This window comes from Hipposideros armiger, unplaced genomic scaffold (assembly GCF_001890085.2).
Source record: "Hipposideros armiger isolate ML-2016 unplaced genomic scaffold, ASM189008v1 scaffold_391, whole genome shotgun sequence".
NCBI classification, from domain to species: domain Eukaryota; kingdom Metazoa; phylum Chordata; class Mammalia; order Chiroptera; family Hipposideridae; genus Hipposideros; species Hipposideros armiger.
The window spans coordinates 1,396,631-1,423,733 of NW_017731741.1; the positions used below are offsets into that span (position 1 = coordinate 1,396,631).

At 38.4% G+C, this 27,103-nt stretch overlaps 1 protein-coding gene across 1 annotated transcript in view; it reads right to left on the reverse strand.

Moving 5' to 3' along the window:
- The window catches only part of SMLR1 (small leucine rich protein 1), a 57,473-nt gene extending 32,007 nt beyond the window's left edge, over positions 1 to 25,466 (reverse strand). The window contains 1 exon segment of the mRNA XM_019663466.1: positions 25,439 to 25,466. Within this exon segment, the coding sequence (XP_019519011.1) occupies positions 25,439 to 25,466 (28 nt within the window).
- Positions 25,467 to 27,103: the final 1,637 nt, after the last annotated feature.

The following is a 27,103-nucleotide window of genomic DNA, read 5'->3' on the forward strand; positions in this document are numbered from 1 at the left end:
AAAAAAAATTTGCATTTTAAAACAAAGGGCTACGCTGGCCTGGAAGCTTGGAGAAGTTGTCCCCAAGGAAATCCAGGATTTGAAAGGACCATGAGTTTGAAAAGAACTTGAGGTGCCTGTGATGTTACAGTAGAGATGTGGGAGAGGGAGAAGGAGGGGATCCAGGCAGTGGGAACAGCACATATGGAAACAAAAGTGTGGTGGGAACAGTGAGTACATTGGGCGGTGTGAGGGTAGCATGAGGGGCACGGCAGGAGATGAGGATGGAAAGATTGGTTGTGTTAGATTGCCAAGGGCTTGTTTGGCCTGCTAGGGGAGCTGGGTTTCACCCTGTTTGAGGAGGCGGCAGGTATTTTAATCATGGTAGCAGCGTGAATACGTATGTGCTATGGAAAGATACCTCTGGCAGCCACATGGAGGATGGCTATGAGCAGAGAAAAGATTGGAGCTGGGGAGGCTAGTTCAAGGTTATCTCAGAAATGTAATTACAAATGTGGAAACAGGGATCAGTGAAATTTAAAGAAAAGACTGGCTATTAGGAATAGACTCAGGAATGGCATTTAAATCTTTGTACTCCTCCATATGTTGTTCGCTGCTGCATTGAACTTCCTGGCTTCGGAAAGGCTTTCTCTCAAAAGAGTGGGTGGGTGAAACTACCTGTAAGGCTGCACACTACCTAAGTGAGTTCTGGTTTTTCCTTTACTCGTCTCCGTTTAAATTTGGAAACTGATGACAACATTGACATGAGTAAAGTGAATTAGAAAGGTCGATAAATTAGAACCCAGGAGAGAAAAAGAGTGTTTACATCTTGATGATCTTACCTCGTACATAAGACACCATGTTCTTCCCTTCTTTGCTTCCTGTTTCTCATTCTCTCTTTTTCTCCCCCTTCCTTACCCTGAAAGTTATTTATTATATTCCCATTAGCATTTGCTTTAGAAAAAGCTGTGTTTCTTTTGAGGTAAAAACATCTGTATATATTTAATGAGCTCAATAATGCCTTCTTCAAAGCTAAAAACATTCCACAGCTAACAGGCAAAAGTTGTGAATGTCCTGATGACAGACATTTAGAATCGTCTGCTTTTAGAAATATAGCATCAGGTACCATGACTAGAAAATGAAAGACTGATGAATAATGATCATGGTTTGCCAATAGGAGGAGTGAATAAACAACAGCATAATTTAATTATTCTCACTATCAACTTGCCTTATTTAAAGGTTTCCTGGCTGAAGAAGGGCTTATTAGGTTCTTTGTTACAGCACAGACAAAGTGACATATTGGATTATTCACACCAGTGCTGAAAATTGATTTTATTTCCCCTACTTGCAGAATCCCAGACTAATGAGATTTGACGGTTACACAACTCTAACTGTTGTCATGTAGCTTTACAATTACCAGAACTGGGCTCTTTTATAAAAACAGCTGGTATACTGTTCTTTAATATTTGACACATTTTTCTTTCTCTGTTCACTTTTCTTTAACCTTCCCCAATTATGTTCTTTCTCTCGTCAATAGTATACAAAATAAGTAACAGATTTTTTTCCCATAAGAAGGTGTTTTAAAGATGAGGCATTAAATATTGATATTACAAATGTGATAGTACAAATATATTGCTTCTGAAATGAATAAGGATTAGTTGCTTTCTGTTTTAGATTGAATTGAGTTAATATAGCACAAGCTCCCCTATCGTAATTTATGATGTCTGTGGACATTCTGCTTTAGTGCAAAAATTCACAACTCCTGGAATAGCGACTGACACTGGCAAAGACATTTGGAATGCCTTCAGCAAAAGTTTCTTTGAGGTATTTTGACATTTTGTTATTGCCGAATCGTCATCATTCCAAGTTTGCTTGCCGGTTTCTCTCCTTGTCTCATTCCAACTTGTTCTTGATAGCAGTTGTGCGTTTTCACTTTGCAGACCACAGTTATGTGCATTTTACCTTTGTCATGTGATGTAGCTCGCTGATCTTCAGCAGAGCCGAGGTTTGGCTAAACAAAGAATTCTTCACTGTGCATGTCATCAAATCCTTGAAAGCCAGGGCTGTGTTTTGAGATTCTTTTGGATACACATACCTTGTCTAGTATACTGTCTGTGGAATGTATAGGGAAGATCAGCATCACGGATGGGAATCCTGGTAGATTAGGGGATGTTGCCAAGAGCCCAAAGAGTTCTGTGACCTGAGTGTTAATATCAAGTTGTTGGACTTTTAAGCCTAATGAGGCTACTCCAAGGTAACTGAATATTTGACAAAAAGCATTTTTAAAGTTTAGTTTCTCTGACTCTCTGGATATTTGTTTATAGTTAGAAAATTAATTTACATTTATAATTTGCATATATGATGCAGACCAAATACAGGCTGTGGACGAAGGGTACGCCTTACACACACCTAGGACACAATCAAATCTAAAGAAATATTTGTGAAATGGAACAGATTTGAACATAATAAATATAAAAATTGAAAAGGATCAGTCTTTTGAGTTGGTAAGTGCCATCTCTGTTGTTTGAAGTTTCCATGCATTTGTATCTATTGGACAATATTAACTCTTTGGCGGAAACTCACCTGCAGTGATGTGTAAATTCAATTCACTGGTGAGAGTGATGCAGGATTTTTGGATGTGTGCTGTGTGTGTGTGTGTGTGTGTGTTCGTGTTCGTATGTTCCCGTTATTCATGGTCTTGCAGCACCGAAGAATGGAGACATGGACCAGAGAGGTAAAGTTTGGAACAGAGGACAGTTTATTAGAGTAGAAAATAACAGCTCTCAAAACGAGAGGGGGTCCCGACTGGGTTGTCCACAGCTGAGGCAAAAGTTTCTGTTTTTATACCTTTTGTATGTCTGGGGAGAAGGGCTGGCTGGCACTTGTTGGGGCCACATTTGTTGCTCAGCCCCTAGGAGGTGTTTCCTGGAAACTGCTTAGCTTCCTTAGAGCCTAATTAGCTTAATCAATGTCTCTGCTCTGAAAGGAGTATGTTAGTGGAGACTGGCTTTGAAGAAAGGACTCCTGACAGTCTTATCTTATGTGAAATAACCACTTTGGAGATATGCATTCTACCTGGGAATCACTGTGTTGGAAAAAGAGGCCTTCCTCCTCCCCCACCTGAGTTTGTGACCCTGGTGGGTCCTGTGACTTAAACCTATCTGTTAGCTAATAAAATTATTTCCCTGGTTTTGTTATGGTTTCCACCATGATTCCCACTACCATGGCAATTTCCCTGACTGCCTATAATTTTCCTATCTCAAGAGAACTGTAGCTGTCTAGATGGTCTAACAAAGGAGTCCAACTTAAAATGTTTCCAATGAAAAAATCATCTGTAAACAGGCACTTAGTATTTTCTAAAAGTGTGTTGAACCAGAAACCCTTCATGCAATTTTCTTCTTCAAATAAAACCACGATCTCTAGTCCCTATAATGACATAATTGCAAGCCAGGAAATTCCTGGGTAAGAACACGTTGAGCAGCTAGAGAATAACTCTGTATTATCATGAAGAACCCATAGCAATAGATCTAGCTAATGATGACCTGAATTGGGATTGCAGAAGTTGGAATTGAGGAGATCATTTCTGCTCATGGAGACCATGACCTCCTGTTCACAGGGGTTGTTAGCAATTTGGCTGGAAATGATGTAGGGGAACAGAATAGGCAACCCCCAAATATGCCATTTGGGTACAAGGATTATTTTCAGCTGAAGATAATTGAGAACCAGATTTCCAAAAAGCCCTTTACTTTTTTCTCATTTGCCTAAAAGCAGGACATAAATTTCCACTTGTAAAGCTGTCTCATTCTCCCATCCCAGGAACAGGAGGGCAAGTCTTAGATTCAAAATCCTGAGTGACAGCTCTCCCTTATCTGCCCAGAGAGAAAGGAGAGGAATCTACATAATAAACCTTACTGTAATAACCCTTATCTTCCATTAGTTTTCCCCCATATACTTACCTTCCCACAGTTTCCTAAACCCTTTTTCCTTTGTCTTAGCACTTAACCACAAATTCACTGTTTTTCTGTTAAGATGCTACCTAAGCCCCAAGTCCTAACCACCCCTTTGAGTTACTCCTCACTGAGTCTCGTGTGTATGTGCCTTGCACATGTTAATAAACTGTTGTTTTTTTCTTGTTAGTCTGTCTTTTGTCAGTTTAATTTCCATAGAACCTAGTAAGGTAGAGTTTTTACCCTCCCCTACAAATGCAATATCTTCTGAATAGCTCTTCTGATTTGGTTTCAGTCGAACTTTGCACTTAACCAACTTCAGAAATAATGAAGCCAAAGCAGTGCATTCTAAAATCTATGCTGGGAGTCAGTGCATCTTTTTACCTAACCCAAGACTAATAACTAAAGGAACATTTGGGAAGGACAGCTGAGTACCTCCGCCCAGGCTGTGCTGCACACCTCTAGAAGGAACCACGCTGTAGGCTACAGGATGAATGATGCCCCCTGCAGTTGAGTATTGCAAGTGCCCCTCTTGGAACGGGGCTGACTTTAACAGGAGGAGAAACAAATTAAGCAGAGTTTCTACCACTTTGACTTCCTTCAAAACTTCAAAATTCCCCTCTTAAAAACACTAACCGGTTGACAAAGACATGGAACTATTTCATATCCTCTGTCTAGTGAGCTCAGCTTTCTTAGTAAAATGATGGTATTCTCTAAGATAATCACCAAGACCTTTTGTTTAAAAGAGTCTATGTTTATGGAGATTGATGCATTTTTTATTGTTCACAGTTATAGAAGTTATAGTTCAGATAAATGCAAAACACAGCTTCCCATCTCCACTGCCCTGCCCCACCCCCCCAAAAAATGTTGACAATTTATAAGGACTTTCCTTAAAAATATATTTTAAAAAATCAAGATATAATTGACATATAACATTATGTTAGTATTAAGTGTGCAACATAATGATTTAATATTTGTATATATTGCAAAATGATCACCACAATAAGTCTAATTAACATTCATCACCACAGTTACAAACTTTGTTCTTGTGATGAGAACTTTTAAGATCTACTCTTTTAGCACCTTTCAAATATACAATATAGTATTATTAACTATAGTCACCAAGCTATACACAGCATCCCTCGGACTTACTTATTTTATAGGTGGATGCAAAACATGATATCTTAAGACCATTAAGCCTGTTTTGGAAATGTCATGTGAAAGACATCTGGGTTGGCTGTTTCAGGTGTAAGAGGCTAACTCTACTGAGGCCCACTGCTGTAAATCCCGTTCTTACCTAATAGTTTCCTGGCTTGCAATTATGTGATGCTAGGGTGATTTCACTTGAAGAAGAAAACTGCATGAAGGGTTTCTGGTATTTGCACTTGTGCAAGATTTCTCTTCTCCTTGTTCACCCATCTAATGGCTCTCCTCTGGGTGAGTAGGGCAGTCCTGTCTCTCAGAACGACCAGTCGACGACCAGCATCAAAGTCTGATTGTCTTCTGGGTCATTTTGTTTTCTTGTCAGGTTTTTAGGTTGTGCTTTTGAATAAGGAGAAATTCTCCCCTTTTCTTAATGTTTCAGTTTAATTTTTTTCTCATTGTCCTGCTCCAAGTGGAAAGTTTTCCCTTGACCCAGTTTTACCTTAAACTGCTGACGGGATGAAAAACGCTCAGGCATTTGACTTGATGCTCAGATGTCCACCCCCCTCCCCACTCCCCAGCCCATGTAAATTGGAAGGCCATTCATCTTTGCTCCCATTCCTTTCCAGAGTGATAGTGGGCTAGGTGACACTTCAAAATTACCTCACTTTGATTTATGAATGGACTTTATTCTTTCACCTTTAATAAATGTGTTAAAGCCGTTTTCCTGTCAGAGTTCTGGCAAGCCCTTCTATTCATTGATATGCAATTTTCCTGTATTGTGTGTGGGTAGCAGCAAGGGAAGGGAGGAATACATACGTGGTTGTTATGTGGGAATGAAATTATAAACTTTCTGTAAGCAATAGTAAATATCTGTGATAATCAAGAACACATTAAAGTTGAACCATGAAGTAACTGAGACAATATGATGATTCATTTGAAGAGAAGTAAATTCCATGATACCTTAGGAGGCCCTAAAGGATCTGGTCCCGTGTTACATTGTCTCCTATTCCTCTTTCTTTTTTCCCTCTACTTCAGCTATGCTGGCTGCTTGCTGCTCCTTGGATATGCCAGGTATATGCTGTCTCAGGGCCTTTGCACTGGCTGTTCTTACTGCCAGAATTTTCTTTACTCACGTATCTGGCTGGATAACTTTGTCATTTCCTTTAAATCTTTGCTCAAATGTCACCTTCTCAATGACACCCTCCCTGACACCCTATATAAATGGCAAGCTTGTCTTCTGCCTCTCACTTCCGATATTCCCTACCCTGTTCTACTTTTTCCTTTCCCCATAGCTCTTACCTATTGTAAAATATTAAATAACCCATTGGATCTGTTATTGACTGTCTCCCCTCGTAGCAGAATCCCATATGAGAACAGGGATCTTGGCCTATTTTGTTCACTGATATATCCCAGGTTATTAAAACAGTGCCTTGCAAATAGTGGGCCCTCAGGAAATATTTGTTGAAGAAAGGAAATACATGAGCTAAGGAGGTCTTTATTGTCAGCACTCCCTGTTTGATCCCTACCCTCTCCCTCATCCTATATTTGTTTTTAAACATTCTTTTTTATTTGAAATGACTTATTTAATGTCAATATTTCCCCATAGACTGTAGATGCCCCTATCACGGGACCATATCTATTTTATTTTATTTTGTATCCCCAATATTTGCATAATACCATGAAAACAATAGGTACGCAACTAATTGTTATATGAAGAAATATGATGTGGATGATGTTAAATTGTGATGACGTTTGTTATCTATTTCCTGGATAAGTGATTTATTTCACAACTTTGTTTTAGTTTTAAGTTATATGCAATGGGTACAATCCAGTGTAATTTGTACTGTCCCTTCCAAGTCTTTCGTAATATGTCAACGATACTCTAGACCAGATATCTGGAAATGCTACCACCTCACTAACACCTTAAAATTATCAGAAGAAAATAATCTTTAATATGCATGTGGAAAACTTGCTAAACAAATTAATGAATTTGGACAGTATACATTTTTTTTTCAAAAAGAGCATTTCCCAGGAAATACTGGAAGAGATTAGTCTTCCACACTTTCTAATCTAAAGTAGCTCTTGGTGACACTCTTTACCTTGTACTGTTTTGTTTTCCTAATGCACTCACTGCTTACAATATTACACTTTCTTGTTAGTTTATTTTGTCTCTTCATTATGATGATAAGTTCCATGAAAGGATGTAATAATTTTCTAGGGCTGCTAAAACAAACTGTCACAAACTTGGTGGGTTAAACAACAGAAATGTATTCTATCACAGCTCTGGAGCCAGAAGTCTGAAATCATGGCCGTGGCAGTACTGAGTTCCCTCTGAAGGCTCTAGAGGGGACTCCTTGCCCCTTCCAGCTTCTGGTAGCTGCTGGCATCCTGTGGCATTGCATGGCTCCCAGGCACATCACTGCAGCCTCTGCCTCTGTCTTCATGTGGCCTTTTGCTCCATGTTTTTCCTCAGTGTCTGTGTTTCTATTTCCCCCTTCTCCTCTAGGGACAGGGACATCATTGGATTTAGTACCCATCCTAATGCAGGATGATCTTATCCTGAGATCCTTCACTTGATTACCTTTGCAAAGACCCTTTTTCCAAGTAAGTTGAATTTATGTTACCGATATATAAATCTTTTGGAGGGCCACTATCCAACCCACTACAGGGGGTTGACTACGTGAATCAATGCTGTATTCCCAGTATGTAGGATGATTCCTTGGAGATATAGAAGATGCTCAATAAATAGTTGTTGAATGATATGAGGAAAAAAGAGCATGAAATGCAATGGACCCCCTAGACTTCCTGGCAAATACCAAATAAAATGACCATGTGGTTGTTAGAATCCTACAGGGTTAGGCAGAAGATCCTTTTGAGGGTGTCAGGGGGCAAAGTCCTTTAAAGCAAAGCCAATTCAGTCTTTGAAATTCAAACCCTTCAACTCACTTCTCTCCTTTCCTTGCTGCTTCAATTCTCAAAGAGGACAACCACCAAGGACATCAAAAGATGGTCCGGGGCCAATGGTTAATTGTTCCTGGGAGAGAGTTAATAATTGCATGTATTAAATGGCATATAATGAGAAAAGCGAAAAAGCACACATGCAGGGATTGGGCTCTAGGCTGCCCTCTCTATAGCGTCCTCTATCTGTGCTCAGCTTTGCATCAGGCACAGTTAGGTCACCTGGAGATGGAATGTGGTTTCTGGTCCAGGTGACTTCCCCTCTAGTCATAAAACCACCATATGTAAAAGGATCTCGAATGTTGTTAGTCTGTACTTAAGCTGCATTGTATGTCAGAGCCTGAGTATAGGATAATTAAGAAAAAAGATTACAACGATAGCAGTGACTTAAGGAACCATAAGGCTTTAGCAGGTCCTGAAAGGATGGTTAATATACAGCAATATGAAAACTTTCCTAAGGAGGGAAGATGATGAGGGGAGACATGGAGGCAGGGCTGTGCATGGCACATTGAAGATGCACGCAGCTCCGCTGTGCCTCTGGGAGGAAACCAAGGTCAATCCAGGGAGGATCAGGTGCTGGAGTGTGTCGTGGGAAATCGGGCTAGATATGTGAGGTGAAGAGAATGGACAGCAGGTTCATTTTGAAAAATAGGCTTTCTTTCTAGTTGAAGATGATCAGAACTCTTCTTTTTACCTCAGCTTGTTCCTTCGCCTCTTAATATGCTCTCTCTGATAGTGAGCCTCTGAGAAAAGAAGAAAAGATACATCTTCACTTGTTTTAACCCAATGAATTTTACCATCATGCTTTTTTTTTTAAAGCCATGACCATTGAGTACTCTTTAACTGTTAACTTTTCAGCATTTTGCCCTCTAAATAGCATCATAGGTCACATTCTGCTTTTTATCTTAAGAGTTTTTCCAATTCTCTTGTGATTTTTTTGTTCCTTTCTCAAATGTCTATTTTATTAAATGCAGTCATGTAGCAATTCCTGTTTCCTGTCATGTTAGATTTAGTTCCTTAAAAGCATTTGGCCACAAACAATTCTAGTTCTGGAAATTTGTGTAAGGCTTTAATGTTCCTTAGAATGGATTTCAGTTGTTTGTTGCCTACTCAACAGCAGCATATTTGAAATGAATGAAAACTTTTATTGTATTCTAGATAGTAAGAGATCATTAGCATTACTTTAATGGTAATCTTTTCTACATAGTGCCTTGGAAGCTAAGTTTTTCAACTATCTCTTAATTATTTAAGCACTGGAGTTGAAGAATAATAAAAGAAATACTCTGAACAAGCACTAAATCTTTGGATTTGTTTATTTCAACTTCCTTAAACTTTCAAAGGAATCTGAAGTGCAAATGCTCTAAGAATCATTAAAAATAAGAGGACAAGTAAAGGAGCCAATTAAGAAAATGATTAGAGATGAATTGCGTCTGAAATTTAGACTAAGATGTGTGTTAAAATTGAGTGCAAAATGGCAAGCCAAGCAAAATATGACAAAATAAAAAAATATAGCTCTCACCTGATAAAAGGGAAAATGAACCAAATCTCTTTTAATCACTAGAGATGGATTTTTGTTCTGGAACTAATTTATTGCCTATGTCAAGGGACACTGAACATTTTGGATGCTATATCAATAATTTTTTAAAAGATGCAGGAATATTTTTCATTTGGCCATTTATTGTACCACTGATGAATAACAACCAAGGATGTGATATTAAATTCTATGTTAAATGCTTTTATATTGAAAGAGAAGGAGACTAACATTTAATAAGTTGTAGCAGACACTGTATTAATTGCCTGTCAAATGTCAATTCTCACTTTTTTGTGAAAGAACCCAGGGAAGGGTGCCCAACTGAAAAACTAGATGTTCCCAGTCTACTTGCAGTTGGGTATGGTCATATGACTAAGTTCTGGTCAATGAGATGTAAATGTAAGTTACTTCTGGGAAGTCTCCCTAGAAGGGAGGGATGAATTCTTCCTCCATTGTTTCCAGCAGCCATTTTGACCATGAAGTGACTTTCAGGATTGAAAATAGGAGGTGTTTGGGCCCCTGAAGACTTCTGGAGGTGACATACCAGTCCTAGACTGCCTACCTCTGGACTTCTTTTCTGTAGGAGAATAACCCCTTGTGTGTTTGATCCACTGGAGTTGGGTCTCTTCTGCTAACAGGCAAATTAAATTACTAACTGATATATATGCCCATCTGATATCAGTTGCTTTTCAAATGTTATTTCTAAGTTGCCTCCACTCCCGTTTGAGTCAGACATTACTGACGTAGAGCCTTTGAAGACCTGGCTAAGGTCATAAGAGTCTTTAGGAGAGTTAGCGTTTGAACTTAACTCAGGACTGTGTGTGTTCAAATGCTGAGGTTATCCAATACAATTGTGATGTGACCTGAAGGCTTGCTCCAAGGGTTGAGCTTAGAAGATCTGGTGTCTTTCTCAAGCTTTCCTTTGTCTTTTGTCCTTACAAGCTTTCAGTTGTCATAGTGTTCTTGGCAGTGCTAAAAGGAAGCATGGAAAGAACTTTGCTTGGTTATAATCAGAGCTTAAATGTGGAATCCACATCCTTTGGGACCCATGTGTTGCAGGCATGACAAAAGAGAGACTCTCAAAAGGAAGAAGACTGGCAACCTTGTTGTTAGCAGCACGTGCTCTCACCAGCTAAGCCGTCCTGCCACCTGTTATGCCCATCTGCAACTAAGGTTGAGCATGGCACCTTGAGCTGAGTGGCCCCAAGCTGCCGACGGGCGGCCGGATGGCAACTGAATTTGGAGCTGAGCTAGCCGCGCCCTCCACAACTAAGATAGAAGGAAACAACTTGGCGGTTTCCCTTCCCCAATTCCCCAACACTGTTCCCCTTCCCCAATCCCCCAACACTGTTCCCCTTCCTCAATTTCCCAATAAAATCTTTAAAAAAAAAAAAGAAGAGGAAATGGAGGATGATGCATCAGGAACCCATGCATTAGCAGCACCCTTTCTTAAGCTCTACAAGAAGACCAGGAGTGTCTATATTTTATTTTGCTAAGTGAGGTGATATTTCTTATATATACCTTTCTTCTTCATCTCCAAGGAAGCTGTATTGCCTGATGGACTGACTGATTTATAAAAAGGCATGAGAGAAGAAGAGGGATTATGGCTAAAAAGTTGGCTATTAGAGAACTGCTTCCTAAAGTCCATGATTTTACTAAAAAACAATGGTCAACATCTTTCTTCCCACCCCACCCTTTTTTTTTCCATGGGTTTCCTTAGTACAAGCCCTGTGCAGCCTTTGCCCACCTTATTGTGAAAACCTGCCACTGGCCTCCCTCCGTGGGTCTCTGGCCCCCACCAGGCAGTTGTGTGCATCTGCACTGGCATCCCCTTTTCCAACCTAAATAGAAATCTGTTGTTCCCCTTGCTTACAAATTTCTGATAAATCCCATTACCGAACTCCTTGGCCTGTCATCTTGTCCCTTACTTTCCAGTTCCACTTTTTATTGCTTCACCCCTGCCTTCTCATGTTCATCTCCCATAGGCCACATTGAGCATCCCATGCTGCAGCATTCTCTATTACACCCAGCCACTCTTAGGCTAACAAGTTCTGACAATATACCATTAGCACCAGGCTATTTTTGAATTGAACTTACATTGCTCTTTTATAATATGTCTGAGTCCCACATCCCAAAGGTCTTACCTTTGTCATAAAGGTACCAGTGTTACCTTTATTTTTCCCTTTTCTCCCATTCTCTCTAGTGATTAATAGTGGGCTATGGCTTCTCATAGTGTGAGCTTATTTCTCTTGACATTGGGTAATATTTGGACTATACGGGTGTTGCTGAACAACCTTGAGGCCTCCTGTTCATTTTTTTCCCAGCTGAGTTGGCAGTATTGCTGAGTAATACTGAGTTGGCTCTATTGCTCTTTTGTTATTCCCTAAAGATTGTGTTTTCTCAATTTATAGATAACATACATTTTCTTCTTTTTTCAGCATCTCAGCTTCATTATTTATTACCCTCTTGCAAAAAAAAAAAAGTTATTCAGTAACTTTCTAATCTTAGTAATGAAGCAACTAAAACTCCTCTAAATTTAGCCCCTTTGTTGGACTGAGAGGAGGCCTCATTTTGAGGGCATCCAAGTGTCCCATTGTCCCCCATGCTCTCTAGTTCAGGAGAGTGGAATCTTTTTCTTTTTGGATGTCACAGCTCTCTGGGGTTATTTTAAATATTTGTTGAAGAAAGATGAGTCCAGAGCACTTACCTTCCTTCATTGCTTCTCTAATGCCCCTCTATGTGGATAATTTCCAAAGCTGTCTCTCTGACATTGGTATCCAGCTCCAGGTGCCTATCTCATAATCGATTGGGAATTTCCACCAAGATATCCTGCTGGGATTTAAAAGTTAATGTCTAAAACCAAACCCTCACCATCCTACAGAAAATAATCTATCCTTCAGAGGGACATAGATTTATTGATGGTGCCATCTTGGTCATAATTATCCAGGCAATTTCATCAGCCTCTTCCTCATACTAAACCAAAACATACTGCCTGATAGCTTTGGCATATTGATGCTATCTAGATGTTCCATGTTACTCCATTCTATTCTTCAGTGTATTTTTATAGGTTCTGTTCTTCATCAAGATCTCTTAAAATATTCTTCTCAGAAACAAACAAAATAGGAAGGTTAGAATCTGGTTAGCAAAGAGTATAGAGAAATTGTTATCTCCCTCAGTCGGGACAATGTGCTTTTTCTAATGCAGTCTTAATTTGTATTTTTATTTTTTTGGTAGCAGCCACATCAGATTTGCTCATAAGAGATCAAGTAAATCCACTGAATCTTTGTTCACATGAACTGTTGTCAATACTCCCTCTGCCTACATTCCGTAATGACAGAAATCTTTGTCTACTTTGCTTATTCCTGTGTCAGTGCCTGGAACACTGGTGCTCAACAAATATCTATTGAATGAATGGATTCATTGCATAGTTGTACTTTTGAAATGGACTAAGAATTTTACCTTTTTTATATGAATTACACCTGACTGGTTTTTTTTTCAAATTCTAGAAGTGGGCCCTGGAAGCAGATGGCTTTTCTCTCTAAATGAGAAGACATGGACTCAAAAAAATATGGGTAAAGTCCTGATGCCTCCTCTAATGCCTCTTGTTTTTCTGAAACCCAGCGGAGAAGAAAGGGAAAGATCTCTGGCTAAAGAAGAGAGATCAAGGTTATATTTTCTCACCTGTTCAAAGAGTCTTTGGTGAACACTGATGGTGGAGAAGGCTTCCAAAAGTCTGCAAGGCCTGAGGAAACTGGCTTTGTTATTGCAAGGGGAGGGAGGACAGCACTTCTTTGAGCAAGTCTTAGCAGATGTAATGGTAGAAGCACCAAGTGGACATGTATCCTGCTGCCTGGGAGAAGGCTATTCTAGGGAGAAGGCCATCAGCTCACCCTGTTATGTGGCCCGCGGGCTGTAGTCTGACAAGCAACACTCATGGACCAGGTGCTCAGGCAGGCACGAAACAGCCAGCATATTTTTCAGATACACAGTCAATGTCAACCAACATTTACATTTCAGACAGCATTGGCAACTAAACTTTAGATGATTCTATTTCCTCTTTCCCTTTTTGAAGTCTATGGACCAATTAACACCTCTTAATTATTTTTAAAACTCTTTTGGCTCTCAAAGTCTACTGGTTTGGAAGATAAATGGTCACTCTATCTCAAGAAAAACTGCTATTTTCTAAGTGCATTGCATCAGCCAACTTTGCTCCTAAAATCTAGAGGCTTTTTAAAGGGATATTCTGGTGAAAAAGAAAGTTTGTTGTTAAGTGGCAATTGCTTTCAGGGCTCAGGATACAGGAGAAGAGAGTTGCTTTGTGAATTTCTATTAAAACAGAATCTGTTGTTTCACCAGGTGAAAAACTCTGAACTCTAAGTGTACCATTCAACAAATAAACATTTGCCCTTATACCTGCGTTATATTTTTCTTAAAAGCTAAAGGAATTGTTTCCATAGAAACAGAGATGCTATCATCCTTTCTCTCAGGAAGGGGTTGGATGTCCAAAAAAACTTGTATGACAGCACTGTGCTGGGGGGAACTTCAATGAAAGAAAGCAATGAGATTGCTCAAGACTTAGGTTAGAAGGAGATATGGTGGTTAATTTTATGTGTCAGCTTGTTTGGACTACAGTGCCCAAATATGTGGTCAAAACATTATTCTGGATGCTTTTGTGAAGGTGTCTTTAGACACATTTTACAAATGTATGGTGACATGTATCCACATTGTAGTATCATACAGAACAGCTTCGCTTCCCTAAAATCTCTGCTCTGCTTAATCACCCTTCCCTCCCCCCAACCCTTGGGAACCACTTATCTTTTTATTGTCCCCATAGTTTTGCCTTTTCCAGATGTCATATATAATAGTTGGAATCATACAGTATGCAGCCTTTTCAGGTTGTTTCACTTTGTATATTTACATTTCCTTCATGTCTTTTCAGGGCTTGATAGCTCATTTCTTTTCAAGCACTGAATAATATGCCATTGTCTGGATATACCATCATTTATTTTTTCCATTCACCTACTGAAGGACATCTTAGTTGCTTTCAAGTTTTGGCAATTATGAATAAAGCTGTTATGAACATCTGTGTGTAGGTTTTTGTGTAGATAGGTTTTCAGTTTGTTTGGGTAGCTGCCAAACTGTATGATTGCTGGATTGAATGGTAATTTGTCACTTTTGGAAGACCCTACCAAAATGTCTTCCAAAGTGGTTGTACCAAGTTATATTCCCACCAGTGATAAATGAGTTGCTGTTGTTCGCCATCCTTGCCAATATGTGGTGCTGTTACTGTTCTGGCTTTGGGCCATTCTAATAGGTGTGTAGTGGTATCTCACTGTTATTTTACATTTGCATTTCCCTTGTGACATATGATGTGGAGCATCTTTTCATATGCTTGTTTGCCATCTGTATATTTTCTTTGGTGAGATGTCTGTTTAGCTTTATTGCCCATTTTTAAATTGGGTTGTTTGTTTTCTTATTGTTGAGTTTTAAGAGTTCTTTGTATAATCTGAATAACAGTCCTTTTTTAGACATTAAGGCTTTTTATACAAAAATGTTTGCTGTATTGTTAATATTTTATTCTGGGTTGTGTATCCCATCGATTAATTATGATTGAACAACCATAACATAAAAAATGTCAGCTGTGGTGAAAAGGGAGGTAAACCTGAGGTTGCCCAATTTAGAAATGTTTTGCATAAGAAAGTGTGGGTGTGGCAAAAAGTAGGGTGAAACAGGGAAAATGAAACAACTTAGTCTTTTAAAAAATGTCATGTTAAAATAAAATTGCCTCTCTAATGAAGCAAATGACACAGTTTGGTTCAGGTTTTTTTGTTGTATTTTTTTTTGTAAGTTGGAAAACCACAGTTTTCTGGCCTGTTTTAGATTGGGATCTTTCAATTCCAACTAGGGTATTCCCAGGACACTTTAATAAGAGAATTTTCACGAAGGAGTTTTTTTTTTGTTTTTTTTTATCAACTTGCAAGATTAGTTTTACCTAGGTTTATGTCATGCTTTCTCTTCTCTTCTATCTCAGCAGAAACATACTTTATCAAAAGCCAAAATAGACCAAATGTGGGCTATGCTTTTTGAAAAGGTGGGTTTGGAATATTAACAAATTAGTTTTATAATTTTAATTTGTTTCAAGTTTAAACTCCCAAGTGCTTGAGTGATTGGGCTGTCACCAAGATCAGTAGTCCATTTTGATTTATCTTTTTTCGGAATACTTGAACACATAGAGTGTGTAGCAAAAATATGACAGATCCAATTTAATGCTTTATTTTGGCAATATATTGTTGTCTTGTGCTGTCACTTACCTTTCCAAGTTTCCATCTCTATGACAGAGAAAGAAAACTTTATATATTAGCCAAGGCTTTTTTAGAGAAACAGAATTGGTTTATGTACAAACAGATAGCAATTTATTTTGAGGAGCTGGTTACAAAGAACTGTGGGAGTTACCAAGTCTGAAATTTGTGCAGCAGGCCGGGGGGCTGAAAATTCAGGTGAGAGTTGCTGAAATCTTGAGTCTGAAATCTGGGGCAGACCAACAGACTGAAAATGCAGGCAGAGTTTTTATGCTGCAATCTCGAGGCAGAATTGCTTCTTCTTACCTTCCATTACTGTCCTTAAGGCCTTTGGCCAATGGCAAGAAGCTCACTCACATTCTGAAGGGTAATCTGCTTTATGTAAAGTCAACTGATTGTAAATGTTAATCACATCTAAAAAATACCTTTACTGCAACGTTTAGGCTGGTGTTCAACCAAACAACTGGGCACCATAGCCCAGCCAACTGACATAAAATTAACCATCACACTTTGAAAAGAGGAATTATAGATTTTTTTGTGTTTACCACAGTCTTTATTGTCAATTGAGTAAATATGTCCAGAGTAAATACATGCTGATTAAATGAATACTGGAAGTAAATATTACTTTAGTTTGTCTTCTGAAAATTACATACATTATTTCATAAATGAATACGTCAGTGGTATCTAGATATAATTTTTAAATATGAAATGTATGGATAGGCAATACCAGCATTGATTCTTTAAAAATTAGCCTCAAATAAGTTCAATGAAAAGAAATAACATTTTAGGAGATGGGAACAGCATGAGCAATTGAAGGCGTGAAAGAGGCTGGTTTGTTTGAAGAACAGTGAGGAGACTGATGGGGCTTGAGGGAGGTGGGCGTGGGGATGCTCAGTAAAAAACGACCATGTAAAGGATAATGATAATTATCCTTTGATTTCCAGGCCACTGGAAATCAAATGGAAAGGTTTTCATTTAAATGAAGCGTGGCCCCTGAAGGACTTCAAACAGGAGAGTGATATTATGACAATAGTTTTTTAAGAATATGCACCTGATAACTGTATTTGGACCAGAGACAATTAGGCAAACTGTCATTTCCAGTCCTCTGAGAAACAGATGTTTAGATGGGATTAGACATGCATTGGTAGTTAAGGCCTAATGAGAACTGACTCTGTCCTCAAAGAGACTGCAATCAGGCTCATGTGCAAATACAAGGGCTCAGCTTTCTCTGAGTATGACCTTTTTGTGAAGGAGCTGAGTGATTGCAAAGAGGAGAGGAGAGGTTTAAAGGCTACAGTTTTTTTATGAAATGATCAGTCCTGTTAAGAAAAAGATGGAAAAGTTAAAAAAAATACTTTAGAAATATAACCATAACCATCCTTAGGTTCTTTCTGAATTGTCATTTTTTTTCTGTCTATTGACATTAAATCTCCAAAGAAGGAAAAAATGTTTATGCCACAGATAAAAAGTCCCAATAAGTGAATCTTCTTCCACGAAGTTAGGAATTATTCTGTAAGACTGCAGGTGCTTTCCCAGAAATTAAATAATTTCAGTAATAATGAATGTGGTGAATTATGGATATTATTAGGTATAAAGGACAAAAAAACAAACAAACCCAAAAAACCCTTGTATATATTCACCACAAATTTTAGAACTGTCAACATCTGTTTTACTCTAAAATAAGACAGTCTGGGTTAGCAGGTAATTTAGAATGTAGACTTTGAAAATCCATCAGACTTCATCACTTGCATCTATCTGGCAGGGTAGACGTGAGTAAATTCCTTAGCCTTCCTGAACCTCAATTTCTTTAACTGTAAATTGGAATATTTATAGTATTCAGCCATAAGGTTGTGAGAATTAATCGAGGTAATGCATGTAAATACCTAGCATTGTGCTTAACACCTACTAAGTGCTCAAGAAATAGTTTAATTACCCACTAAACTGGACTGTCTTATTTATAGAACCCCTCCTTTTCCCCACAATAATTACTATTATTTTTATAACAATGATTGAATGATTATTGAGCACATTTAATATGCCAAGCACTGTTCTAAAGTATTTGCACGTAGTAACTCCCTCATCCTCATGACAGCCATTGAGGTGGGCAGTAGCTGTCCTGATTTCTAGATGATGAAAATTGAAGTGCAGAGAGCTTGATAAATTCACATAGCTGATAAATGGCAGAGCCAGGATTTGAATCTAACTAAACTATTTAGTTATTTGTATGAGGAAGTGCAGATTTAGGTAACAGACAAAGGAAATATGGGGAATTAGAGACTGGCTTTCAATCTGAGATAGCGCAGAATGATTTGAATGTCCTATTATTTTTCTGGGATGGTAATCTGGTAATTCATGGCTTGCAGTGATAAGATAGCGAATGAAATGATTGCCTATGGATATCTGTGATTGAGGATCCATCAGGACAAGGTTCTGGCAGACCATGTTGTCACCACCGTAAAAACAGCATCAAAGATATGAAAAATTGATGGGTGGCTGCTTCTGATAAGATTGAATGGCTTAAAACCTGAGAGTAAAAAAAACCCTCAATTCTCCAATTCTCAGTTAAAGCCATGGAATGAAATTCAGGAATGTTGTATAACCATGATGAAAGAATTTATTATCTTGCTGCTATAAGGCTGCAATAACCAAAACTCAGAAGCAGATTTTGATCGTAAAGGGTGTCAAATTACATAAATTGAATACATTTTCCACTATGTGTGTCACTTCCATGGAAACATAGTCATCCATCAGAGAAGAGTAGCCTCTGGGCATAGGGATGGGGTCCATGAGAGGACTCAGATCTCAGTAACCCAAATCCTCACCCTATGTGTTTCCCTGCTCTGGAAAGATTGTTCTCCTGCTTCAAGACTCTTTTATTCTTTTGCCTGAAGAAAAAGATTTCTAGAGAGGATATGCCTATTCTCTAAATTCTCCACCTGCTTTACAGTTTGCTTTGCTCAGAGAAATAACTGGAGTTAAATCTCAACATGACTTGAGTACAAATTACAAAGTCACTCCTTGGAAGAAAAGGTTTACACATGGTAAGACTTCCAGGGCTTTGCAAATTTTATGGGAAGATATCTGTAGAGTACATATGGGCATGTCTGATGGTGCTTGATCTATAAAGAGGAATATAATCATATAACTGGCTGAATTTTTAAATATGGATGTGTTTACCAGATATGTTACTCTCAGAGTGAGCCTGAGTAGCTGCATGTAGTGCCAATAATTTATTTGGCTGATTAACCCAAACCTGGTTTCAACCCTAACCCACAAAAATATTGGGCCAGATAAAAACATTTATTGGTGAAGAATAAAGGAATGTATTATTTTATACATGGGAAATATGGAGTGATGTCTTATATCTTGTCTAACTATATCCTAAATTATCTTACAATCCACTCCCTTTAACAAGTTCTTCACACATACATTGGTAAAGAAAATACCATTTCTGGAAGGAGCTATCTTCTCAAAACTAGGGATTCTGGTAGGAGCCCACATGGTAGAAATGCGTTACCTAATTTTAGAGTTGACTTAGGACCCAAAGGTGGCAGAGGCCAGACAGCTCCACTTAAGTATCAGAGACAAAATGGACATGGTTTCCATAATTGTCCATAAGATCAGCATGATAATAAAGTGGTCTGACCCAAAGAGATTTTTGATAGAAATTATTGTTAATTAGTGTCTGCAAATTAAAGAACAATTACAGTAATACCTTGGTTTGTGAGCATAATTTGTTCCAGAAAGAATAATTTGCTTGCAATTTTTTTACTTCTTCTTCCTGCATGCTGGGTTTAGTTGGTTCAAATGCCTCAGCCTCAAGGTAGGAATGCCTCCAACTTGGATACAACAATGATGCTAGTGAATTGGGTGCCACACTGCTTTTTGGCCATTTTAGTCTTGTCATGTCCTAGGACTAGTCAGGATAAAAAGAGACTACTGTGTTGTAGAATTTAAAAGAGGTATTGGATATCAAAGAAAAATACAGTTTGGATCTCAGTGGTGGCAGGGAGGGATGTATTGCGCTGTCGGAAAAGTCATGACGTATTTTGTGTATGTTTTTCAAAGGTCATTTATTTATATAAAGAACAAAGATCAATCAATGATATATTGCCTGTTTTGTTCGATAGCCTTTTGCCATCTTTCAGTGAGCTTCATAATTCCTCATTCATAGAAGTCCCTGTCTTTATTGGCGAAAAACTGAAAAAGATGCTGATTTACAGCCTCATCTGAATTGAACATTATACCACGCAAGGAGTTTTGAAGAGACCAAAACAAGTGGAAGTCTGATGGCACAGGGTTAGGTGAGTATGGTGGGTGTGGCAACACATCCCATCCAAGCGCCAGTAATTTTTAACGGGTGATCAAACTTGTGTGTGGTCTCACGTTGTCTCGATGGAACACAACTCCTTTACAATTAACAAGCTCTGGACATTTCTGGATGATGAATTCATTCAAACTGTCCAAGGGCCAACAGTACACATTCAAATTGATGGTTGGGTTCCTTGGTAGGAGCTCGAAACACAAGACTCCTTTAATATCCCACCACACTGAGAGCATAACCTTCCTCTGATGAATGTCTGCTTTCGATGTCGTTTGAGGCGAATCATCATGTGGGGACCAAGACCATTTGCGCACCACATTGTTGTAAACAATCCACTTCTCATCACCAGTTATCAGTCGCTTCAAAAAAGGATCGTGGGGCTGGCCGAGTGGCTCAATTGGTTAAGAGTTGGCTTAAGAGTGCAAGCTCTGAGCAACAGGGTCACCGGTTTGATTCCTACATGGGCCAGTGACACTGCACCCTAGCTGAGCTGTCACTGAGCTGCCAACAGGTGACAGGATGGCTCAGCTGGTGTAACAACAAGATTGCCTGTTCAATGATGGGCTACGCCACCCACAACTAAGATTGAACATAGCACCTTGAGCTTAGAGGCCACGAACTGCTGACAGAAAGCCAGATGGTGACTGGTGCCCTCCACAACGAAGACTGAAGAACAACAACTTGGCTGGTCCCCTCCCCCAATTCTCCAATAAAATCTTTAAAAAAAAAAAGGATTGTTTTCCTCATGTTTAATGAGCATATTGCAGATGTTTATATGCACTGTCAAATGAATTTCTTTTGAGTTCATGCGGAACCCAAATGTCGAACTTGCTTAAGTATCCCAGCTTCTTCAGGTGGTCATGAATGCTTGAATGATGGATGTTCAATGTTTCTGCAATCTCTCATGTCGTGTAATGTGGGTTTGGCTCAATCAATGCCTTCATTTTGTGGTCATCAACCTTGGTAGGCCTCCCTGACCAAGGGGAGTCACTAAGATTAAAATCACCAGCATGGAATTTCGTGAACCATCATTGGCACTGATGTTCTTGTAGAGCATTGTCACCGTAAACTATGCAACTTTTCACAAGCTTGATGCGCATTTTTCCCTTTATGGAAGTAAAACAGTAAAATATGGCAAAAATGCACAGTTTGGTCTTCCATCTTCAACTTGTTGTAAATCTCCAAAAATCAACCAAATGGCTCAATGTTTATTTAGAATGAAGCTAGAACCGTCAGCTTTCAAATGACATAGCAATAACATAGATGCGAATGACTCTAATACTTCCAAAAATGAACTAGCGCCATCGGTTGCAAACATGCGTCATGACTTTTCCGACAACCCAATAGATCAAACCCAGGTGATCCCTGGGAGCCTCCTTATTGCATCCACCATGCTGCTCATTAATGCAACCTCAGACATACTGTACCCCCAGGGGCTCAGCTCCTCCATTCATAAACTGTGGGTAACTCAACAAAACAAAGAACTCCAACCACCTGTGCTGACTGAAGTAAAGGGAATGTGGAATGTGCCAAGGAGAAGGAAAGTCAGAACCGATGGGTGGCTGCTTCTGATAACATTGAAGGTTGAATGCCAGCAATGGCTTTATGATTATTTGCAAAAATGAGGACTGTAATCTCAACTATATTTGACTTTCTACTCTATCAATTGTACCTAATTATTTTAACTGATATCTCTTCTTTCTCCTCTCTTTCACTTACTTTATAGGGTGAATTACTTGTGGTTATATTTATATTTAGGCCACATGTTGCAGATCTGGGGAAACGTATACATCAAATGGAGACACTGAATTAAGAGCTCAGATGCAGTTGTTACTTAATTCAGGTGTTTCCCATTGGGTAGAGTGAGAACGTTCTCAGTTCTCTTAGGGATAATTGGTTAGTGTTAGTCCACAGGTAGACTGTAGTAAACACTTGTAATTGTTTTCACTGTTCAATGTTTAATACTCCTTACTGTTTGCACCGTCCCTCCATTGTGGGAGGTCCCCAATTGTATGTAGTCTAGGTAGAAATTCCCTTCCCCTTTGGAAGTGAAAGGATTTGGATTCTCCCCTTCCTACATCTCACCGCTAAGGAATTGCATCACTTAGTTTGACCAGTTAGGCACTCTCTCTGGAAGTTTCAACCTTGGAAAAAAATTGACCCAAGAATATGTAGAAGGGTGAAGCAGATCAGTCGCCGGCTTCTGGAAGGCAGCTCACTGTGGCTGCTGGCCGCTCATGCTGGCTGCTGGCTACACACGGTAGCCCAGCTCTAGGTTGAGCTGTTGTTCAGCATCTTAGCTGTGGAGGGCAGTGTCACTGGCCCTCATATGTGGGATCCGAACCAGGGCCCTCTGGCGTCCCAAGCCAGCTCTTAACCATCGCGCCACTCGGCCGGCCCCAAATACAGAATTCTTGATTGGCAGAGATTTTTCTTTTTTTTTTCTTTCAGTGTCTTAAAGATTTTTGTCCTTTGTCATCTGGATTCTGCTCTTTCTGATGAGAAGTAAGCCATAATTATTATATTTTGTTGTTCCCTTTATGGGATGGATCTTTTTAAATTCTGGATACTTTAAAGATTTTTTTCATCGTCTTTTGTTTTTAAAAATTTCTTTATGATGTTACCATGTGTGGTTTTATTTGCTTTTATTCTGGTTGGGGTTCACTGAGCTTCCTGTATCTCTGTGCATTGCTGATTCTAATCAGATTTAGAAAAGTGTTGGTCCTTATTTTTTTCAGATGTAATTGTCTTCCTGATTCTTTCTTTTTCTTTTGGGACTCCAATTACATGTGCTATTATTCCACAGGGAATTCAGGTTCTGTTTATTTCGTTTTTAAAGTCTTTTCTTTTTCCTGTGCTTCAGTTTGAATGACTTCTACTCAAATGTCTTCAAATTCACTAATTCTTTTTTCTTTTAATGTCATCCAGTGAATTATAAATTTTCAAATATCATATTTTTTTACTTTCAATATTTCCATTTGGCTCTTTTCTACAAATTCTGTAGATCTCCTAAAATTCTCTGTCTCTTCATCTATCCTATTAATCTTTACCTGTAGATTTAAAAAATATTTTATAGTTATTTTGAAGTCCCTTTCTGCTAATTCTGACATCTGTATCATCTAATAGCTTGCTTCTGTTGACTAATTTTCCTCATGACTGTGACTCAAATTTTGCTATTTATCACATGTGTAGTGGTTTTTAATTGCATATTTGATATTGTGAGGAGACAATCTGAACTCTGTTGTCTTCCTCAGAAGAGTGCAATTTGTTCTAACAGTTGTATTATTGGAAGATCACCTTGAGCCAGGGAAATCTTTGTTTTAGGTTTATTTTAGTTTGTCATTAGTCAGTCCTAAGGCAAATCTCTTGGTCTGGGGGTAAGGCCTCCCCCCCAGGTATTTTTAATATCTTAATTTAAGTTTAATTTACATACCATAAAATTCACCTATTGTAAGTATATAAATCAATGATTTTTGGTAAAATTATAGAGCTGGGCAACTGTAACTGCAATTCAGTTTTTTAAAACTATGGCAAAATATGCAACATAAATTTATAGTTTTAAGCATTTTTAAGTGTACAGTTTAATGACATTAAATACATGCACATTGTTGGGCAATTATCACCATTTTTTATCTCCAGAACTCTTTTATATCTTGCAAAACTGAAACTCTATATCTGTTAAACAGCAACTCTTATCCCCCTCTCCCATTCTCAATCCCTGATAACCACCATTCTACTTTTCTGTCTCTAAGAATTTGACTAGCCTAGGTACCTCATATAAGTGGAATCAGATAATATTTGTCTTTTGTGAATGGCTTGTTTCACTTGATATAATGTCATCAATATTCATCCAAATTGTAGCATGTGTCAGCGTGCTTTTTCATGCTTGAGTAATATTCCATCATATGTGTGTATATTTATCACATTTTCTTTGTCCACAATCCAGTTTTTGAACATTTCAAAATCACCTTCAAAATCTTCCTTGTGCCCTTTAACAGTTAATGCCCACTCTAACCCTCAAGCCTAGACAGCCAAAGATCTGTTTTCTGTTTCTATAAATCTACTTGTTCTATCCATTCATATAAATCAAATCGTACAATATGTAGGCTTTTGCATCTGGTTTCTTTCAATTAGTATGATATTTTAGAAGTTGAAAGGAGGTCTTTACTCCTAAGGCATGGCCCTTCTGGAGTTTTAAGGGAAGCCCTAGTCATTTACCAAACTTTTCTAATTTGATGAGTCTTGAACTGCAAACTCTGTATCCCCTGTGGTGAGTAGCCACTGAAATCTATGCATAGGTCTTTTAGTTTTCCAGCTTAGTTCCTTAGAGTGCCTTAGAATCTTAACCTTCACAAATACAGTTCAAAAGTTAACTAAGAATTTGAAGGTGGTTAATGTGCACATTGGGGACTCGCATTACCCTTATACACACACACACACATATATATATATACGCATATATATAAAATAATATATATTTAGTTATATATATTTATATATATATATAGTTTCTTTTAAAACATTTATTTATAATAGATACTTCTGAACATGTAAGTACCACGCAGATAGATAAATAGATAATGGGGTAAATAGGGTAAATAGATAATAAGAACAGCTAACATTGCTTGAGCACTTATTATGTGCCAGGTACTATTACAAATCTTTAAAATATTAGCTCTTTTAATATTTACAAAAGAGAGAATTTACCCAGCTTATAGTAGCTTTAGGGATTTGAACCCATCTGTAGAGTCTCTCTATTTAATAATTTCACTATTAGGGGATATTCTTAGGGATGAAAATTGAGGACTGGGGATGCCATGTGAAAGGAGAAGTTGTGTACTCTAATGACTGATTGACCGAGACCTGAAATGGGCTAGTTATATCTGCCCTTATTGCTTCTGGAGAAGCAAGGTCTCTCCTCCTCAGGTGAATGTGTGTTCACAGAATTCACCCATCCCAAAGATGGAGGGAAAACTCATGGTTTGTTTTTTTCTACAATGATATGTGGAATTTACCAAAATATTTAAACAGGACTGGGTAACCTTAAATTCTATGCAAGAACTAATGGATCAGTTTCTGATGGAATTGATTTATGAGCAAACTAAAAGATCAATTTGTGTTCTTTGTATGTGGGGAGAGGAGGCTGGAACTCTTGTTAAGACTCAAAAGTTGGACATTCCAGATTTCTGCTGCCTCCTCTTTGGTCTACTAGGATGGACAATTTCTCACAATGTGCTATCCAGTGTGTGCTTACCTGCGCAAGTGGTGGCAGCTGCAGGCATCTTTTCTAATTATCTCCTGCTGAACACAACCAATTGACCATGGACAATTCTCAGTTAGGCAGAACTTGTGCCCCTAATGAGAAGACACAGTTAAATAGTACTCTGATTATCCAGTTGAAGCATCTTTATGATACCCTAAACAGCCATCTAATTTAGTTGTGACAGAAGAGGAAAGCAAATGAATAGAATATCTTAATGGGTGAATAAAAGTTCAACATACAGATATGCATGAATCTGCTAACAAAATGAGGTCTTACTAGAAACAGATGTACCAGTATAGGAACAGAGGTTACTTCTTGGTGGTTGGTCTATGGATAGTTTTATTATTATTTTTTTTATTTGTGTGTTCCTGTACTTCCTGTATTCTAAATAATAATACAAATTACTTTTGGACTCCTATTTTTTAAAAATGAGGGATATGGTAACCTGGTCTTCAGTGTGCTGCTTTAGATTGTGCAGCATGGATTGGGGCTCAGAGCCCTGCTTCAGAAAGTCATCAATCATCCCTAAAGACTAAGAGCTTTAAAAAATTCAAACATACCTAGAAAAAAATTCTTCTGACGCCCAACTTGTCAGTTTCTCACAAATATCTAGGGCAGGATATATAATTTGCCATTTAAATCCAACATGTGGTAGATATCTAATAAAAATCTGATAAATAAATGCAGAAAGAACTAATGAATGAATTAATAACATGTTCTGTTGGAAGTTTTCCAATTGCAAGTTTCGGAAAACCGAATATAAATGGGGTATTAGTGATTACTGTATCTGGAAGGATAAGGGTCAAGCTGGACTCAGTTATCTCTTTCCTTTGCTTAACAGCACATGAATTGGCTTCAGAGTCTCTCTGGCTTCTTTATAGGTCTGTCACATGAATGTGACCCTAGACAAGTCTTGGGCTACATTCTTAGAGCTTTTAATTCAAAATAAAAGAAGAACTTTGCTTTACCTCCAATCTGGGAATTCCAGGTAAGTGTGTAACTGGACTATCATGAGTCATAGCCCACTCTCGTAGCCTGCATGAGTGGGCATTGTGATCCACAGCCCCGCCAAACCCCAAGGAGCTGGGAAGACTCCCTCAGAGAAAGGGGGTGGGAGGTGTAGATATCAGGAGAGGCACGGATAGAGACAGATCTGGCAGACAAAACCAACACATCTTCTAGAGAGGAGCATTATTAATAATGAAAACGACATTGATAATAACTGTAATTTATTATATGCAGGTACCATCTGAGCCCTTCACCCCATTTATGTCAAAGCCATTCCACAACCCTTCAGGTTTACCAATTAGATCCATTAAGTGACTGAACCAAGAGCAAAGTAAATGACAGACAATGAAAAGGCTAACACTTAATGGAGTATGATAGAAAGGGTACAAATGCATTGAGATGCTTTAAACTTAGACATGCTGCTGATAACATGCTTGATTTTTTTTTTCAGAAAAAGGGAAGGAAGTCATCTGTTAACAAAATTTAGGACTATATTGCTGACATACATTTTAATTTACCAATTTATGTTGTCGTTGTGGTTCTCACAAGCAAATATTCTAGCTTTTCATGTGAATTCATTCTTTTTTTTTTTTTTTTTTTTTTTTAAGTTTTTTTTGGGGAATTGGGGAAGGGGAACAGCACTGGGGA